Source organism: Sabethes cyaneus, chromosome 2 (genome assembly GCF_943734655.1).
Source record: "Sabethes cyaneus chromosome 2, idSabCyanKW18_F2, whole genome shotgun sequence".
Classification (NCBI taxonomy): Eukaryota; Metazoa; Arthropoda; class Insecta; order Diptera; family Culicidae; genus Sabethes; species Sabethes cyaneus.
Genome location: NC_071354.1, coordinates 227,098,726 through 227,119,092, shown reverse-complemented (window position 1 = coordinate 227,119,092; position 20,367 = coordinate 227,098,726). Strand labels below are relative to the sequence as shown.

Below are 20,367 nucleotides of genomic sequence, written 5' to 3'. Positions count from 1 at the left end.
CTTTATAAACCACGTAGTGCAGCGTCAGTGCCCAGGGGCGTGCCCGTACGGGTAACATTGACAAACGGTAGCATTGACGGTTAACATTGACCGAAGCTTCCGCGACAGCGAAAGTTTTACCTTTCGGTGCGGTTTTGTAAAGTTTATTTCTCTGACCGTTTCAGGGGCAAGCGCAAACGTTTGCACATGGAACATAACAAACATTGCACGTCGAACGTGCGATGTGAGTTAGCTTAGTACATGTGTGAGAGGTTTCGCGCGCCACCCGAAACTCTCATAGAACTAAAGTAAAGATCCGCTCTACTCTCTCTTTGTTTTTCTCAGCAGCTGTTCTAGTACCTCTTACTACGAACAATTAAAAGCTGTTATAAATACCAGCGGCGGCTCCGCGAGGAGGGGAGTTGTTCGTTCGTTCCGTTTTACGGACAGTTTTAGTAGTAAAATTGTAAGTTTAGAGAGAATTCCGGGTCAATAAAGTTTAAGCTACATACCTTCTTATATCACTTCTTATTATTAAGCTACAGTAGTACCGAATAGGGGCACAGGATTACAACTATTTCGCTCAACTCCATCAATGGGTATGAGCGATCCGTAACCTGTGTACAGCAATCGGAGCCTGCCACAAAAGACGATCATTAAGACTGTCGCAGTGGCCTTTTAACCCAATGCACTTCTGGCTTACAAAAAAAAAAAAACAATATGCACGATAAAATTTAATGCGCATGTGTTGCACAACTACCGAAACTGCTGATAATTTATTATTTCTCGCATAACTTTTCAAAACGTCTAATCAAACATTGAGAGTATCTCTCCAATGTCTTTCTCTTTCGGTTATCATGGTTATATAAACGAATTTCGAAACAAGGATTAGCTAGTTAATGATGCTATAACTTTTCTTCTCATGGTAATATATTTTCAAATTAACGAAGCTGATTGACTGATTTAGCTTTAAGGCTTTGTCGAACAAAGCGAAAATCTTCATTGAATTATGTCGGTGGCTGTCAAGCAGCAAAAAACCTATTTGATTTCATTTCTGCTTTTAGCAACGCGTAATAACCCATGTAACAATTCCAAGTTTTATTACGTTTGTATAGTGGTTTTCATGACCAATTTAATAAAACCGCTAAGAAAACTATGAGCTCCACCAGAACTTTCTGATGACCGCTATAAAACTGCTTTCTGACCAAGTGACCCACTCTTCAGAATGTTTTCATAACCGCTATAAGAAACAGGTTATAAGCTCAAGTAGTCGTATCACGCTCTGCTGAAAGCAGCAATAAAACCGGTTAAGCTTTCGCTGCTTGACAGCCATTGCCATAATTTAAAAAAGTTTTTCGCATTTCTGGCAAAAGCGAAATAAGTTCGCTATTTTTGTCAACTTGAAAATATATCCGTGACCAGAAAAGTTTAAGATTTACTGACAGATCATTCTGAACGATTTGGTTTATAGCGACCAGAATAAAATATCCCATAGAATATTGATTAAATTTTAACCCATTAAGCCCCAGACTTTTCCCAGCAGGGATAGAAAGTTGAAACTTTCAGGAAAATTCTCTTTTAGGTCAACTAAGAAAAAACCACTGACATGTATTTTTAATTTTGACCCTGTGTCCTGCAACGCTACGTTGCGAAAACGCAACGCTGGGCATTAAGGGTATACCGTTTTTGCATACTTGCATTATTATGCATATAAATGCTTCATACTTTTTTACCGTTAAATCAAATTTGGAATGTTTTTTGTGATTTTGAGTATTAATAAAGATTAAATGAACGGCTTAGAGTATTACATTTTATGTTTTATGATAGATATCAAAACATTTGGGTTGGAGACCATCTTTGCACTAGACGCATAGTATGCAGTTTGAATGCTAAATGCATGTCATCGCAGATGTTTAAATGCCTACCAACACGTTCCGGAAAGGTTGTAACATTAAATTTGGGTCCATTAAACTGTCGTTGCCATCACTCAATTCCTCCAGATATTCCGGAGGCAAAGGTACTTTAACAATTTTATTACGCTCTTATCACAACGGCATCTCCATCTGCCATCAGTGTTTGAAGCAGCGAATTCTATGTTATGTAAACTTTTATAATGTTTCCGGGATATTTTAAATAAGCGAAAGATAAGATTTACATTCATTTGTTTACTAAAAAGCAACGACATCAAATGAAACACCGCAGCGAACGAACGAAAACAAACATTCCCGTTGCAAATTGTGAATATCGTTAATTCCTAGCGTTGCGTTTTCGCAACGCAAAGCTTCAAACCTATCTGAAAATTACAAAAATAATCAAAATTATGAAACAAAGTATTTTTTGGCAAGCAACCGATTCTTACTAACACTGATTGATAGGTCAGGCGTTAATAGAGGTAAAATCGAGTTTTATGCGCATTTTTCCTTAACTGTCTGAAAAATAGCAAAACCTGTTGTTTTGTCACAGCTGTAATTATGTTACATGTAACATCTGACCTTTGAGCAAAAATAGGTCGATTAGATTTTTTTCCAATCTTTCTTTGTTTCTCAGGGTCCAAGTTGATATCTTCAACCGGGTCTTCTCTAGAACCGAATGAAAGTGCGTTGCGTTTTCGCAACGCTGGGAGGAAATGGGTTAAGCAATTTCGTTGGTTTGCAGCAAATGCGCATTTAATTTCATCGTGCATATTGCTATGATAGGTCGATAAAATCAGCACACCACTGAAATTTTGCAATTTTCGAAAACTGGTTGTGTTAACAAATTGAAAATATTCAGTTAGTCAATCTCAATTTCTAGCAAAATCATTTTAGTTGCTTCCTCTGACAGGAAAACTGATTGATAATAGCTTTCTTCCTGCAAAACACTTTGCTTTGATGAATTATGTTTGCGAGCTAAAACAAAATACTAGAATATGGCAATATGGCTTCGCCTAAAAAATGATTTTGGTGTTCAACTTTGGTATTCTTCATAATAGCAGCAAGAAAACTGTTTAGTCAGGGTGTTACCGCTTTAATAGCTTTATGAAACTAACAGATTTATTGCGGTTTGACAAGTAATCGCGATAGGATCAATTTTGACTGGTGCGCCATTTTGTATTGCTACGCCACACTTATGGTAACTTTTTAAGAAACGTGGTGCAGCCAACAAGTTTTAACGTGGTAATATAAGCAATCACAATAAATTTGCTTTATTACCAGTTTTATTATGGTGTTCTAGCTAGCTATAAGTGCGTCTGCCCTCGTATCCTTTTGGTATTGCGCAATACCACAGTAAACCCAGAAGTAATGATTAATACCGCAATGAAACCTTTATAAAATTCAAGTGAAACCAAGTGGCTTTAGAATTGTTACTTGGGAAGGCTACTTGAGTTTATAACCTGATTCTTAGAGAGGTCATAAAACCTTCTGAAGAGTGGGTCACTTGGGCGGAAGGCAGTTTTTATTGCGGGGGAGCTCGTGGTTTTATTAGCGGTTTTATGAAATTGGTCGTGAAAACCACTAAAAGAACGTAATAAAACCTTAAATTGCTGCTTGAGGTCCTCTCGTTCCTACTACAATTAAGATTGAATGAGTGTCAGTACAATTGAGTGAGTGTGATAATTCGTTTGACTGATTGTGAGAGTGAATGAGATTAAGAGTAAGAGAGTGAGTGAATGAGCGAATGAGCGAATGAGTAAGTGATCCATTATAATTTATTCTTATTTTATATCTCTGTATATTTTTTTCTTAACATTTCAGCTCTATTTTCTGGTCTTGTTGATTTTTACTGCATTTTCAGTTGATAATCTGCTTACTGTCGATATTTAGCTTTCACCTGTGTTATCACCTCTTCCAGCATTTTTTCACAACAATTAGCTAATCGTTTATCTTTTTCTTTATGACTGAGTGAACGAAAGATTGTCAGTACATAAAGCTTTTCATGCTGTATTTCTATTTTGATAATGCCGTTAGGCAGAATTTTAAAAGAATATGTAGTAGGGTAGGGAGGCCCTGTTAGATTCAAGAAACAAGCTTCAAGGTGGTCTAACAAGCCAGGCGTTGCATGTTCGTGTCTCAACTGTGAGAGACTGTAGGAGTCGATGGGATCGTAGCACTAGCCCAGCCATTGTCCTGTACTCTAAAAGCTGGCGGCGAAGTCTGTCAAATATTAACAGAAGGCTATGATCCGAAAACGGAATGACTCTGCTTTATGTATAGAACATTTGTAGAGTTAGCTATTGCCTACAATATTGCTGAAGAAAGCATAGTTTTATCTTTTGTATTTATGGAGTTATAAGGTTGCAATACTGTTGGTTGCAAAAAGAACACTCTTTTTCGCTGCCAACTATATATCAGCCTTATAAATTACCTAATATAACCATGCTCTTCAGCAGTTTTGTTGATAATAACTAAGTCTACAAATGTCCCGTACATCTTTTTTGAAAGTTCTGCTTGACTGAGACAGGCGGTGCAATTAAAAGAGCAAAATCGAGGTAAAAAGAGCGTGCCCGGCCTGAGCCCAGCTAACAAAGTTTTATTTAACTTGCAAAGCTGCCAAAACACCTCTACTTTTGTCGAGAAAAATCATAAGTGATTGTCTATTTCCCTTTATTTTTCACTAACTAGGTACACTTGCAATCTTTTTCTCAAGCACTGTGATTTATTAGGGAATGGTGTTCTTACGATTAATTTTTGATTCTTTACGCAAAGTTGGTAATTGTGTGATCAGCATAAATCAAAAATCAATATTTTAAGCGCATTCAAAGTTGGTTCGCTAATTAGAAAATGTGGCCACCGCTGATTATTTCGTTGTTGTAATTATTAGCTGTATTTAAGCATTATCATTTAGATTTCGATTAGGTAAGCAAAATGATTGATACTCTTTACTTGTGATCATCAATAGCAGCAATTAAAGTTATTATAGTACATTAGGCAGCGCGCATTAGGTACGAAACAGGCAGCGGCAGTAAAAATAATTATGAAGATCTTGCACAGCTTTAGCTCTCAAGAGTGGAATCACCCATCAAGGAGTCAATCAAGTGCTATTGTTTTGGTAAATTGAATTTGTCACTGTTCAAGCTATGTCTTGCTCAGTGTTCGTCAAAACTTACAAAGTTAAGTTCTCCTTGAGAGTAAGCGTTGCGCAAATTTCCTTTTTCCTTTTGTTTTAACTACTTTTGATTTAAGATTTAAGTTAAATATTTATTGGCTGGATGACACGCGGTACGTGCTTTCTACATCCACACGAGCCACTCGATCAGCGGGTTGCTTCAGTAGACTGAAGCAAGTACGCAGAATGGTTTTGCCGGTACTCACAATGCGGTGTGCGCTATGATGGAACAAACGCTGTCATATATTATATACCTATGCGTTACAAAGTAGCATTGATTGGTTTTCCATTTCTAACAGACAGAAGAAGGAAAAACAGAATCGAAATTACATACGCATGCGTTCAAGGTTATTGAGGTTTTCGAATTTTCCTAAGCGAATGGATTTATTTTTCGAAAAATTGTTCAATCAATTGTATGCCTGAATCAATAAAACTACCTTTTAACGTCTATAAAGATTTCAGTACTGGGCAAAATATCCGTCCATCTACAGAGTACTTTCCTCTGCGGTATCTGGAATACTCTGATAACCACCTAACCTATGCGCCTTAAGGTGCCGCTTTCGCTTCAAACTTCGGTATAGTATCAGGACAATGGTGAGAACACATATGAATACGGCTGTAATTGATTTGGTTTAAGGTTACTTTCATCCAAAATGACGACTACTTCACGTGACCTACCGGTGTCGAAAAGATTTTTCTTCCATCGCAGTCGGTACAGTTTTTGGTGGCCATGATAGTCGAGCTGGATGATCACCTCAGACACAATGTAAGCCAAAAAGTCCACCACGAGTAGCGCTATGAACGGGATCAAATAACGCTCGTTGGCCTATTTTATAGAAAAAAATAGTAAACAAAGTTCACAATTTCATTGAAAAATCACCGAGAGTAAATCAAAACATACTTTGTAAATACCAAACAAGTAGATACCGACAATTACTATTCCTATCAGTACAATGACAACATCTACTATGGCATAGTTGTAATATGTTTGCACTGAAAGAAACGTACGATTATCATTCAAAGCTTCTCAGCACACAAGTAAAGTCTTCAACTAGAATTCTTCGACACATCGGTTCATTCACTACAGTTTCCACTAATCGCACAAATATCAGATGACGTCAGATCTCTGCTGTACTTACAACTATCCGGCACCTTCCGGGCATCGTCGTACTTCATCAGCAGGTAGACCGATGCCGAGAGGGAGGCGAGCATCGCCCACAGGCTCATCACACCCACCAGTACGCCATAGAGCCGCGGACTAAGCAGACAACTGAGCAACGAGCAACCGTCGGATTTTCCACTCATGACTTCCTGGATCGCCGCCTTTCCTTACACTGTCGAAAAAAACACTTAGTGCGGTGAAAGAATCGAGCGAGAGTCTGACAGAGTATGTTTTAAGTTCTGTGATAGATGAACCTCTCGCGAGTGATGCTTATCAATCGCAAAATACGCGGTTCGGGTCGGGTTGGGATGGATTTTTTCCATTTCAATTTCAATTCGTTCAATGCAATGTGATTGAACGCTAACACTCAAATCCCAAACCACAGAGATTTATATTTATCAACCAATAGACAGATAGATAGACAGACAGAGCTGCGGTTTCGTATTCGTGCTTTTCCATCGTTTATTTTAACCTTCTACACTTATGGCTATAGACTATAAATAACATATTTACACTTCGGCGTGATTAACACTACAATCAGTACAGTAGCTTTGGAGCAGATGAGGTTTTTGACTACAATCCATCACCGCACCGCGCGGACCGGACAAGTCAAACAAGTAACTCGCTCTGAAACTTGACGAACGGATCGTTGGCTTTGGTCGTTTTGATTTCCGTCCCGAGCAGTATGAAGAGGCAGAGCATCGCCACAAAGACGTACGCGAATAAGGCTGCGAACGAGATTATAATTATGATTAGTGTTTATAGCTTATGTTGTTTCAAGCGACAACGACGACGACGACGACCAACGAACAGTTCGTGGGGATTAACTTTAATCAGTTACATACCGGTGGTAAGCAGCCACACGTGATAAGGCATTCCTTGGTCGGTGTTGTGCACCAGGTACGACACCCAGTCGAAGCAGATGGCGACTGTGAAGGGGATGATGCAGTAGCGGTTTTCCTGCAGATGAAATCGAAATTACAAAATGTTGAAAAATGGCTGTTTTCTGAAAAAATCGAATAATTTCCCTAGAAGTTTTCTGGGAAAAGACGAGCACTTGAATTTTGTTAAATAATGATGTGGTAAATCAACTGTCATTATAAAAATGTTGATAAATCAATTTGATGATAATGATAGTCCCGCCACATACCTCCCAAGGATTGAGAAAAATCATTTGGGGACTTTCCCAAACATCACTTATTTCAATCTCCATAAAGCATGAAATATTACTGAAATACGAGGTAAGAGGAATCGGTAATGATCAGATAAGAAGCAATGTAACTAATTAAACTGTTTGAAGCTATAAACGATACTCATAGTACTGTATACTGAATTGATATCAAAGCTCCGCAAGGGAGTAATATAGATCCCCTACAGTTTTTTTATTTACACGGATTTATTACACATTTGCATTTCAGGATTCTAGCTTATGCTTTATGAAAATATGCCATAAATAATAATCATGATAACACGAACTTTTTACGGTACAACATAACATCAGATCATGAATCATTATTATTCATGATTTTGTGCTGCCTGATATTGTAGTTCAGCCATGATTTCACAGCATTTCAAATTTCATGACTTCATGATTTTATTCATAGTATCGGAATAGGATTTCTTTCCGTGTATCAGTGATTTTGAAAATTGAAGTTTTAAGACATAACAAAACTTTTCGAATAATACAGAGTTGCTTTATCATCGCATCAGTGTTCAGCCTATTATAAACAACATCGAATCGTATTTATCAGCTGTCGCTGAATTTTTTAGTCCACTGAGTTTCATTCCAACCTCTAACATATCTGTCTGAAACTTCGTCAAAATGCTTAGCTTAGCTTAGCTTAGACTGATTGCACATATCAATGGTTGCACTCAGTGATTGACCAGAATCAGTGAAATTGCACAATGAATCAAATGAATGGGGTTGGGATTTACCGATCATTCTCATTGTGCAAAATTCAGTGATTCGACATAATAATGATCAATAACTGCGCCGGCCACGTCCTTGCAATCAGGTGGGAACGGGGAAGGAATGTTAGTGTAATCTTTGCTGTTTTAGGGACCGTGTTAACCTCTGCATCCCTACAAAGATTACAGGAAGGAGTTTTGCTAGTAAGGTGGGGTTTGTTGGATCAGGATTCACCTTGATAAGTGATATGATCGTCGCTTTTTTATAAAGTGTTGAATTTTAGCTATATTTTTCATCTATTCATTATCCAATCGATCGTATTTATTTTTTTTTTCAATTATTAGTATTTATAGCAATTTAAACTCCAGACAGCCGGCTGTAGGGAGTGTTGCTAAATCGTGCATAACCGCGACAATGTTTCATCTCTGTAAATGGAGTATTTTATAGTATAGTACGACTGGTACGTTTAAACATAAATGCCGCGAGCCGAAAAAAATGCCGGTAACGAAGAGGATTCGGATGTACCAAATGAGGTGGTGGGGTGAGTTAAGTCAATATTCCCCTTCATTCATAATTCTCGGTAACATAGATGAAACTGTCTACTTATTACAACTTTAAACTAGTAGTTATTATCTTTATCACGCGATATAAGAAATATATTAAAGGAAAATATATGTTTTTAATAGTTGATGCGATGTAGTGCCAAACACTGCTTACGAAGTCTACAGATTAAAGTGAAAGCCTGATACCTAAGTGTACACAGAGCCGCAAACAACAAACAATGCAGAGTTTTCAAATTACTGAGAAAATGTCAAATTATCCAAAATTGCTTATATTTACTTGCTTATTCAAAGCCAAAGTAATTTTCAAAGGCGAAAAAAAAATAGAACGCGTGCTTATCCACCGCACAATCAACTCCTTGCAAGTCCAAACCAAGCATTAAACACTTTCATGAAATCTGCACAATGCCGATTCACCGCCCCGCAAAACAAGGCTCGACCTGGGAGCTCAGTGAGTTCATACAACCGCTTTAACAAAACAAAAACCAAACAGTCAATGCTGTTCAGCGACATGCGCACGCGAATAGCGCTAGGCACATTCGAACATCATGTCATGATCAACCAAGTGTTATAGTTATCAGTAAATATGGTGAATATGATATCTCCTATGAGACAGCGTAAATCATGCACCCGCAAGCCTCGCAACTGTTGTTTCCCGACGATAATCAGCTGTTCGTCTGGTCTCCATCTAATACAAAACGATCGATCCTATCCGGTCTGGACCGATGGTAAACGATTCTTATAGATACATTAAGGTTTACTATAGATACAATGGAGATACTATCAATTTTCCTCTTTATAGTATATTAATGCCATATTATGCAAGGTATAGAATAAATTCTTATAAAGTGTGTTTCAACTTTCAAACCTACTTCACATACTAAGTTCTATTGCAACAAAATTGATTCACAATTAAAATTGAAATTTCACAATTACCTACTTATACTTGAAAATAAATAAAAAAAAAACAAAGTCCGCACCCACTTCGCGCAACTCTTATAAGATTTGATTACAAATTTGCAGCAGACTCACGAAAATCTCAAGCATCTGCCCTTTATGAAAACTACAGATTCTAAAAGTCTGGATACTACAAAGAAAACTAGTACATCTGGTATCCCTGGTCGGCTCTGAAATTATCTGACAAATACGCATACATGATAATTCTGACACCGGTTCATAGGAAACGTACACTCTTAAATGATTCTACCTGTAAATAGGTCGGATTCAGCTAAAACTAGGTTGAAACTACTCAAAATGCCCACAAAGTGTACAAACTCAAACTTTGGGTAAAAATTTCAACCAATTTTGGCTACTTGCTACCGATAATTGAATTATTCTCTATGACAAATAACGCAATTTTAAGTTCCTTCTACCAATTTTTTGGTTGAAAAACTACTCAAAATCTGAGTTTGCACACTTTAAGGGCACTCCGAGTAGTCTCAACCTAACCTCAACCAAATCCGACCAATTTACAGGTAGAATCACTTAAGCGTGTAGGAAACTTATGGCTTTTGTAACGAGGGGTGTCCTAAGCATTTAGAGTCTGAGTGTAATGTAATTGTTAGTTGTATATGTGTACATTTCAAGAATTGTTGGTACATTATCTACCATTAATAACTTAGCCTGACATATTCAAATTTGTCGGTTATAATTGCTCTAAATTACAACAAAATCAAAAATCACACAATCTTCGTACTGCGTAGCAAACGAAAAAATCTGCAAGCAATTCATAAAGTTATAGCCCCTTGCTCTAAAATAGAGAAACAATAATGCTTCGCAATCGTCACACGAAAATATGTGGATGGCGAGGCGAAAAAAGCAGGCAACTTTGTCCCCCTTTCTCACACACACAAAGGCCTAACGCCTGCACTCGTACTCGTACTTGCTGAATCGAGCAGTGAGAGAAAGGAATGAGCTGAAATGGAATGAATCAAATGGTATAGATAGAAGATACTTCCTTTGACGATATTTTCCTCTGAGGACATTATTTTCACAATTCCAAATAGACAGCAAAATCACGACTCACTATTTCACATTACCATCACTTATTTTGTAACTAATCATCTACAAAACACTATTAAAATTGATTTTTTTGCCGCCTACTTAAAGCAGCCACTTTTGTTTCATATGGTTGCCAAACTCTCAATTTTCTGTCTGAAACTTCGTCAAAATGATATTCAAACAATTTTGCTTACATTGAGGTATCCCTATATACTGAAGTTATTCTTGACAGCATGGCCAACTTTTCAGTCACTCCAACGACTAGCTGTACTAATTAAGGGACTATCAGTCTCATAGCAACAATAAACAAGAAGGGCAAAAACTTATGTCGTTCAGCGATGACACCCCATTAGCCATATATTCGTTTACCATACGGACGGTTGCCATAAAGACGAATGTCTTTGTCGCTTCTTTATCGACAAACTTCACGGCCGGCTGTTAGAGTACAGGACAGTTACGGAGCTAGTGCAAAAATCCTACTGACTGTATCTAGCTACTAGCATCACCGCCTAGCCGAGATTCGAACATCGTACCTCGAAGCTAACTATGGCTCCCGTTCATTATGGCAAATATACATTATGGCATTCGTACGTATGGCAAACGTCCGTCTGGTTATCGTATTTATGGCTCTCGTGCGGTCACCTACATGCCTCCGTGATAGTGCAAGGTATCTTTATGTTACAATCAGACTCATTGCACACAGACTAATTGGTGAATTGGCTGGGCAATGTGTAACCTGTAACGCAGGTGCTTCGCTTACCTGCAGGTGTAAAATAGGCTCCATAGTGTTTCTCGCTCGTGGTATTAGTCGGAATACTAGCACTTTTCATGGAAATCATAAAACAAACCCGGGTGGAGGGAAGGAGGCACTCATGCGAACCGTGACAGCCTTGAGCGTCTATTCCCATTTCGGGGGCGTCTTCTGTTGGCTTGATGATTTCTCAACCAAGTACGCGGTTGTACTCTAGGTTAGGAACGGCTCACGACAGCGTCTGATCCGAAGCGAGCGGCTGAATTAAGAAATTGAAATTGTCTCGGCCTCGGTCTCAAACTAAACTAACTACGAACAATCAAGGAAATTCGAATCGGAATATTCGGCACGGACAAAGGCGACGAAATAAGGACATGGAATAGATATTTGGTATCTGACACTACTGAGATTGATGAATTTAGTGGGTGGCCGACAGGGTGCTGCTCGATCAGTTAAAACTCCGAAAGTTCGGTCGAGAATGTGTGGAGATCCGTATCGGCAAGGATAAATTTTACCAGAGCGGTGGAGTGACCAACGAGCTGTGAATGGGTTTTGTATTAATGAGCAGAATGTAGGATCACGTGGCGGACTGGAAAGCAACATCTTTTGCGATGCCTGCTCCCACGCGAGAGAGTATGAGAAGAATAGCATTAAACTCTTACGTCGCACACGCAAGCGTGAGATGAACAGCCGTCGTTGCTGTGTGCAGACATTCTGCTACCTACACACTCGCGAATGAACTTATTATCTTCCTGCATAGCTTAAGAGCCAAGTAGAATGCTACGTTAACGTATCTGTCAGCGTCAATTTGACAGTAAACCCATGGGGAAACTGTCAGAATAACGCTGATGGACGCTTTGACGCAGCATTCTGTTTGGCCCTTTACTCGTGAGTCAAATAAGTAGTGAGTAGTCAGCTGTCCGTGAGGGCTAGTGGCGCACTGGGATACCGATTTTGCATTTCTTTTTCTTTTCTACTTTATCTTCGTGCTTCATTCTACTCAGGGGCGAGAGTACAAGCCCTAGCGAGTAGTCGCTAGTTGGTGTCAGCAGCCCGGGCTACAATGACGAACGAGAGGGACGACCGCAGCTGTTAGCTAAACGAGCGCGAGTTGGTCAATAACTCTAGAAAAATAGCAAAGAACCACTGGTAATGGCACTTCACGGCTTGGCAGATATTACACGAGAGCGGTCTTTCTGAAAAACTTACAAATCAATGCGTCTAAAACCAAACATAAGGTAGCAAGAGGCTCCAAATAAAACAACATTCGCCTGTCACGGACAGTGACTATTATGGGCGATGAACTGGAAGTGGTTGATGAGTTCATATATTTGGGATCCCTGGTTACCGCCGTAAACATACTAGACATACATACTAGATTGTTCAATTAACAACTACCGTAGAGATGGTTTAGTTACAATGAAACCTAATTTTACATAAAACATAAAGTTTGGCTAAAAACCTAAGCAGTGAACAATAGCATGTTTATAAAAAATGCACATAAATATCAGTATAAAGTAGTTCATATGGGGCCTTCCATGAACTAAGTGGACTATTAAGAGCACGGGGTCGGCCAAAAACAACGCATCATTCAAAAAGTATGAATGAAAATGACCCGGAGAGGTCTGAAAAAACTAAAAATGAGTCCGTAGTCAATGGATAGTCTTTATATAGCCAATAGCGTCTCTAGAGTTAACAAGGGAGAGATATATGAAGGGGTGTATCCTAAGGGGGCATATCTATTTGATCATTTAACAGAAGTAACCATTACTTTGTTCGAGAACCCGCGGCCGCAGAGCATGTGGCCTATTCCACCCCCTCCCCCCTCCTTAAAACTGGCAGTTTATACACGGTATAATATATTCGTCTTATATTAGAGTGTTTATTCAAAGTATCTGAAATTTCCAGAGAAAAAGTAAAAATTAGTTTAAATTATTTAGCAGACCTATGATGCTTTTTGCTCCAAAATGGATGATGCAATCTAATCTGTCAAAATATTGTGTAAAGTATGTGAGTGTGCTGGTGTATACTGACGTATTTTTGTTGTGTATGTGAAATCCACAAATTGGATCGATCATTATGACTTGGCACAATTTCACCCCCGTGAAGTTCGAAAAGTACAAAGTTTCGAAAAATATTTTCTCGTAATCAAAACTTATCCAACGCATAATGACCTTTCAATACATTGTAAATGATTAGTTTATATATCTTCAAGATAGTAAGTTGATGCGATTTCTTGTTTGAGTTGGTTTATGCGGGACATTTTTTTACAAGCGTTATTTCCGCGTATTTTTGATCGCGAACTTTGAAACCTTGTTTAGGCTAAATAGTTTGCTAATATTATCTGTGTTCCATTCTACGTTATGAATAAATATGTTATGTTCATCATCATATTGAATTTAGGACACCAGTTTCTATAGATATAATAAACTTTCACAAATAAACATTTTTGGTTTTTGGCACAATCTCACCCCCGTGGCACAATCTCACCCCGGATGGCGGTACCACAAATAATATGTGTGATTAGTGATTGTCTTTTAAGTAGGTAAACATAGATAAGTGAGAAATTTGGATTTTACTACCACTAGAACCGCGCCATCTCAACGGAAAGCAACGGTTCGTCTAATGTCCTGTCGCGAACAGATTTGTGGGAATTTATTAAGCCGGCTTCGTCGAAGGACGGCCAACAACGGATAAAATATTTACCCTGCGGCAGATCCTCCAAAAAGACCGTGAATACAGAGTTCCCACGCACCATTTGCTCGTTGACTTCAAAGCTGCGTACGATACCATCGACCGAAAAGTGCTATGGAAAATCATGGACGAGAACGGCTTCCCCAGGAAGTTCAGCAACGCAGAATATCTCCCGTGTTCGCTGATTACTGTGAATTTCGAAATTTTTCATAAAAACAAGGCTGTCCTGCACTCAGTGCACCTATATCGCTTATTGACCTGTAACACCTCAACCAAAAATTCGCAAATGTCATGTATAGGGCATTTATAGATTCAGTTATTATCCATAAGATTGCTGAACTAAGTATTGATCCATCTTCAGTATTTACTTCACAGTTACTTTACAGTTCACACTAGATGGTGCACCAAGAGCGCTCTCTACGCACCACCCAGTCTGAACTGGGAGTGCGCCGAAAATACTTAAAATAGAGCAACACTTAATTCAGCAATCTTGTGGATAATAATTGACTCTATAAATGCTCGATGCATAATATTTTCAAATTTTGCTTGGTTGGTGTGTTACAGTTAAATAAGCAAAATAGGTGCACTGCGTGCAGGACAGCCTTACACAAAAAAATATGAAAACTAGAACAATTTTCCCGCCGAATGCAATATATTTTCTTTTAAAAATGTCAAATATTTGAATGTTATGGCCGTTTGAATTTCGTCAAAATTTTGCCCGTCCCTGTTGTTGAGACGAACACCGCAAAACCGGCAACCTTTGCAAACCAATGTAAGGGACGGAAGTAACACCAAACAGTAACACATTGGACAGCGACAACTTCTACATACTAACACTACATTACCACTCAGTACAATTAGATAGATCACTAGTAATACGAGACAAGTGAAGACGTAACTAGAATTTTGTTAATAAAACTTAAATTTGTTATCTTAGTTAAAATCGCGGCAACACACAAATTATACATATATCGAACTAAAATGTAAGTAACATACAAAATCCATGCAAATTAAATACTAAATCTATAAATAAATTTATAGCTTGAAGCTTACGTAAATCATAAAAACGCGTTTGCTTTCGGGAATCGATAATTGTGTGGCAACCGCTCCAACACCTGTCTTTTTGTCTGGACATCCTTTAACATGTCTAAAGATGATTCACAGAAATTAAGCATTAAGTCTTTCGAAATTATATTTATTAATCAAAATACGGCCATTGCAAATTATTTTTAAAATTTTTAAAGTTTTTGTCCTCCCGCCCTTCAAAATTGGCCTTAAAAATCGGGGGGCAAAAAAAATTGTTAAACTTGAGTAATTTTTTTTTGTATAAAGTCAATTATCTATGGGTTTTACAGCTTTAAGAACCCGAAAAAAGAGTGTACAGAGTGTTAACGCTTCTAGCACAAAACAAAAGTAGAAGACAAATAATGTAATTTCCCAAAATCGGCAAAAAAAATTTTTCGGTTTTGACTCTATTTTGGAAGGCTTTTGCATGGAAAATAATAACGCAAAGCAAGAATAGATTCGGGTTTCACGATTAGACTTCCAGTAAAAATTCCTAAAAATCTCAACTTTTTTTGCGTGATTAAAAAAATCTCTGTTTTTTTTCGTCAGTTGTCCAGCTTCGGAAGGACAAAAACTTTAAAATATTTTTCTAATGGCCGAATTGCTTTAGAGTAACAAACTTTTGATTTCACGTTTATATTATACACGAAAAAAAAAACTTTATTTTTCAGCATGGACATGAAACAGTTTTTGTTAGACAAACTTTTTTCCCTTAAACAAGCGTGTCTTGCGGCGATGTATGGAAGATTTGTAGGTAACAGTATTGTCTTGAAAAAAAATTCCATCATTTTCTGAGATGGCATATTTTCCAGTGTAGAATTTTGGTTTTACTTTTTTCAGTATTTTTAATTTTTTATTTAACTTCCAAAAATATTCTAATATTTCAATCAATTTCCACATACTTGTTCAAAATGACAAAATAATGATGCCCTCAGCATGCCCATGAAAAAGATTATAGATATAGAATGTTTCGAAAGATAATATTTTTACTGCCGTAGGACTACGTCTTACCGCAGGGCGACAGAACATACTTGCATCGGCCGAACAGCTCCTGCCGGGCTTTTGGAACATAAGATGGTTGTAATCGCAGAAAAAACGTTGATTAATGACAATCCATTTTTATTTATCAAACGAGAGTCTCGATTTTGATAATATAGGCGATACGCATTTGTTGCCAAATTCCAAACCCTACTGTACCAAGTTTCCTAATTCGACGTGAGCTTTACGCTCAATAAGTTTCATTCGATTCTGAAAGGTTCATGCTAACTTACCAAACATTTTTGCTGAAAAGTATCTTGTTCAACCATTGTACAGCTAATTGCCGGGTATCAAGCGTTTGATAAGCAGTTGTTCAACAAAAATGTTTGTTGGGTATGGTCAAGTTGTCGCAAAATCCGTCAAAAGTAAAACAAAGTTATTTTCTGTTTGCAGAAACAGAATGTGTCTTGATAGCAAAGCTTCTACTGTTTCTTACCTTGTATGTCCCATAAATCAGCATTACAGTAGCAGTCAGAATCACCACATCTCCGGCATAGTCCACAGCAGACGTACTAACCAGGTCCAACACTTAAAATGAACAATAACAAAACCAACAATTAAAACTGTTAGATCACACACATTTAATAAAAAAGGGGCTTACAATCTTCCGGCAGCTCAGAATGATCCGGATCATCAACCACCAACTGGGTATAGGCAGAAATACTTAACGAAATCACTTCCAACAAACCGGCCAGCACTCCGATAAAGTACCCGTGAAATTTGATATCCGTACAGAAAGCCATCGCTACACTATAGTTTGTATGTTTTATACTTTACTGATCCCGATCGATAGAAGGATCCTTTCGCGGTCGCAGATTGAACAAGACTAATCAACCCAAACCGTGCGTCGGTTGCATTGTGCGTGCATCCACTCTTCTTTCGGCGGAGGCTGCGGCAGCCGAAAAACTCCGTCGTCGTCACACTCGGAAATAAACCCAAAAGCCCATTCCAGAACAAAAGGCACAGAAGAAAGCGCAAAGAAGGAAGCGAGGAAGTGCAGTTTAAATAGAATAAAAAATAACAAAACAGCATGCAGCAAAAGGGAAAATCCTGAAATTGCAGCTGGTGCTTTTTGTGGTGCGGTGCGGTGCGGTGGTAGCTGATGGATCATATCGCATCGGTCTCTGGCTCTGGGTCTGGCCTCATGATGATGGTTATAATAATGATGACGTTCCGCCTTCTGTCCCGTACGTTACCGTTCCGTTGGTGTTGCCGCTTTCTTTTTGTCATGTGTCACCGTGCGGTGACGTTGCGTTGTCTTCTTGCATACTAATTAAGGCTTTGAAAATGAAAGCTTGCTGAAGTTACGCTACGGTACGGCATGGAATTTTTTCCTATGCTGCCAGAAGATCGACTCCGGGGAAATTGTCATCGTCATGGCTCGTGCAGAGTAGTTGTGAACGTTTCTTTCCGCTCTCGTTGCACGTTTCCAACTGGACGTGTCGAGCTGAGAAAAAGGACATCTTAGCATAATTTGAAAAAATAAAACATAAATAAATCAGACCTCAGACCGTAGGTACGGAATTTCTCGGTTTTATATTTTCCCAGCCAACCAACCAGCCAGCCAGCGTCTGATGTTGTACCGCCACGGCGGTTTGGAATACCCATCACCAGCGACGGCGACGGGCTTATCTCCGGGTTTACCTGGGCTCATTCGATCATTATTCTTGTACACACATATGGATTTATTTACACCCGGCTCAGGCGACGACAGGACGACCGACCGACTGACACCGGTCGGAATTGCGAACCACGCACCTCCTAGGTATAGGCTGTGGCTGTGCAAATGCCGAAATGAGAATTTCAGGACCAAAGCCGGAGAAAGAAATAAAAAGCATGTGTAAATTTTATGAATGAGTTCATCAGAACAGCTCGGAGTCGAAAGATAACAATGGAATTTGGATGAAAGCAAATTAGGAAACTGTTGGAATAGATGCAACAACAACAACCACGGCGTAAGGATTGGGACGGCCAGACCGGAGAAACAGCTGCCTTTATGGTTTTTGCTCTTAAAAAGGGGATGAGGGCTAAGTGCTTCTCGAAAAGTTATTGTTCCGGGAGATTTCGAGCATGAAATGATTTCGCCTGGCAGAACACCGGGACACCATCGCATCGCGCCGTGCCGTCAGGCCGGCCGGAGGATTTGGGGTGTCGTTGTTTAGATTATATCATGATCTGAGATAACAGTTTTCATAATTTGCTATCTTATAAATGGGTGAATGATGCCGAGAGGGGAGATCGAAAGCGGCGGTTGTTTCATGTTAAGCCACACATCCGCAACGAGCATGGCTTGGTTGGCTGGCTGGCTGGCTGGCTGGCGGTGAGTGGTCCTTGACTGTGACGTAATGGGATGTTCTGTTTTTCTTCCTTGAAAACGATATCGATTGCGCAGAGCTGGAAATTTTTGACGGATAGGTTAGAGAGGTATTGACAATAATCTGTATTCTGGAAAGTTAAGTTGGGTAATAAAGCAATAATGTCTAGGTAAATTTACAACGGAACATCAGTTGAAAAATAAAGGGTTTATTTTTTCTAAGGTAATCGGATTACTTGTCATAATGAGAATAATAAATGTTTCAAAGGAAGATTAAACGTAAGCCAACTTGTACTTGGGTATTACCACAGTAGGCTGCTGTCGAAATGTTTTTTTTGCTCGGTAATAATAATCAACTCATTAAGTTTTATCACTTTAAGGACCCAATATTTGTGAACAATAATACAAATTATATCAACGATACTTTCTCTGCTCTTATTTTCAGCTATCGTCCAGTCAACTCCAATCGCAAGCCGGCGGAGGAATCTCGTCGGTGTCCTCTTCGCTAGCATCGTCCGGTGGTCCCTCCTCATCGGTACTATCCGTCGGTGGCAGCGGGAGTCTTCTGTCGTCCAGCCAGCTCCAGCAGCAGCAGCAGCAACAGCAACAACAGCACACGTCACCACCACAGCCACCGGATGCACCCCGTTTCCCACCAGCGATATCGGTTCAACGTCTAGCACCGCAAGTTCAACGTCAAATCCGCGAAACGCAGGAGCTGATCAAGGACAGTTGCTCGCAGCTGTACGCCACCAACAACTACGGCAGCCCCGGGCCGCCTCCGATGGCACCGCTGCGCTCGAATGCGGCCGCTGCGGCCAATGCCGTTGCGGCGGCTCGGGCGGCAGCGGCGGCTGCTGCTGCGGCCGCTTCCGTAGCCCGACGACCGCCGCCACCACCCTCGTTGGAGACACAGTATTCGCAGGAACTTTCGTGATATCTAGACAAGTAGTGAATCCATTGTAGCAGTAATTATTCCTTCAATTCTTCCGATCGTTCGATCGGTTCGTTGCGCGATTCGGTTTAGGTGGCCCGCTCCGATGGCCAGTGTTACATTGCAGTCCGTTGTGTTTTATTGCGATTTGTACGAAGCTCGGCTAGTGCGAATCTTAGCCGATAGTCTACGCGGTTAGTTCTGTCAGTTGTATAACAAATTCTGTAATCAATGTGTTTTAGGCGGGATTTACGAAATCTGATTGCTTACTTTAATATGAACTTTATAGGTTTTTATTTTATTGTGGAAAGTTTTGACTCGCGCTTCCAGGCAATCGAATGAATCAATTTGAGTAGCAATTACGTATAGTTTGGTCGCTCATCTGGCCATTTTCGCTTCATGTTTAGTCCAGACTGCAATCTAGCAGGGTTTGTTCATTTACCTTGTATTTGGGCATCCGTACACGTGATGCACTACGTCTTTAATGGGTAGACGCCACATTTCATCTTCCAGTTTGCTGCAATCCTGGGTCCTGGGTATCCTAAGCTCAAAGAAGCCAAAAGCATCGGTTTATCCCGACGAACTCCAGAGTTAAAGAACAATATTTCTCTGTACTCAGAGAAAAATAGGGTAAAATGCCTATCATTTAGGCGAAACTGTTAGAAACAGTGCCATGGTGTGAGCAAGGCCCAAACCATTAGAATCCTTTTAAAAATATGTTACTTTCGACATCAAAAGTATTTCTGATTGCACCGTGAATGTGCTCACAGCTCAAGTCACGCTCCGGATCTCTTTTCTGTTCATTGATCCGCCCATCAACTTTCCGTGAGTATTTTGGCAGCAACTTCCTGATCTAAGTCATCGTTTGGTTCATA

General features: G+C 39.4%; 2 protein-coding genes across 2 annotated transcripts in view; one reads left to right on the top strand and one right to left on the bottom strand.

Annotated features, from left to right (window-relative positions):
* Window positions 1-19,497, top strand: part of LOC128738854 (putative uncharacterized protein DDB_G0271606) — a 173,579-nt gene extending 154,082 nt beyond the window's left edge. The window contains 1 exon segment of the mRNA XM_053834298.1: window positions 19,004-19,497. Within this exon segment, the coding sequence (XP_053690273.1) occupies window positions 19,004-19,495 (492 nt within the window). The 3' untranslated portion in view covers window positions 19,496-19,497.
* LOC128738857 (uncharacterized) lies at window positions 5,446-6,382 on the bottom strand. Its single transcript, XM_053834301.1, has 4 exons — window positions 6,204-6,382; window positions 5,966-6,057; window positions 5,743-5,890; window positions 5,446-5,680 (listed from the first exon to the last, which is right to left on the bottom strand). The coding sequence occupies exons 1-4, from the start codon at window positions 6,367-6,369 to the stop codon at window positions 5,550-5,552; spliced, it is 537 nt and encodes a 178-aa protein (XP_053690276.1). The 5' UTR covers window positions 6,370-6,382; the 3' UTR covers window positions 5,446-5,549.
* Window positions 19,498-20,367: the final 870 nt, after the last annotated feature.

Bases quoted from the DNA above. Each gene is read 5' to 3' on its own strand.
- LOC128738857 (XM_053834301.1), bottom strand. From the start codon at position 6,369: ATGAGTGGAAAATCCGACGGTTGCTCGTTGCTCAGTTGTCTGCTTAGT. The intron at 6,058-6,203 runs GTAAGTACAGCA...CGTTTCTTTCAG, and splicing joins CCGGAAGGTGCCGGATAGTT to TGCAAACATATTACAACTAT. The intron at 5,891-5,965 runs GTATGTTTTGAT...TCTATAAAATAG, and splicing joins ACTTGTTTGGTATTTACAAA to GCCAACGAGCGTTATTTGAT.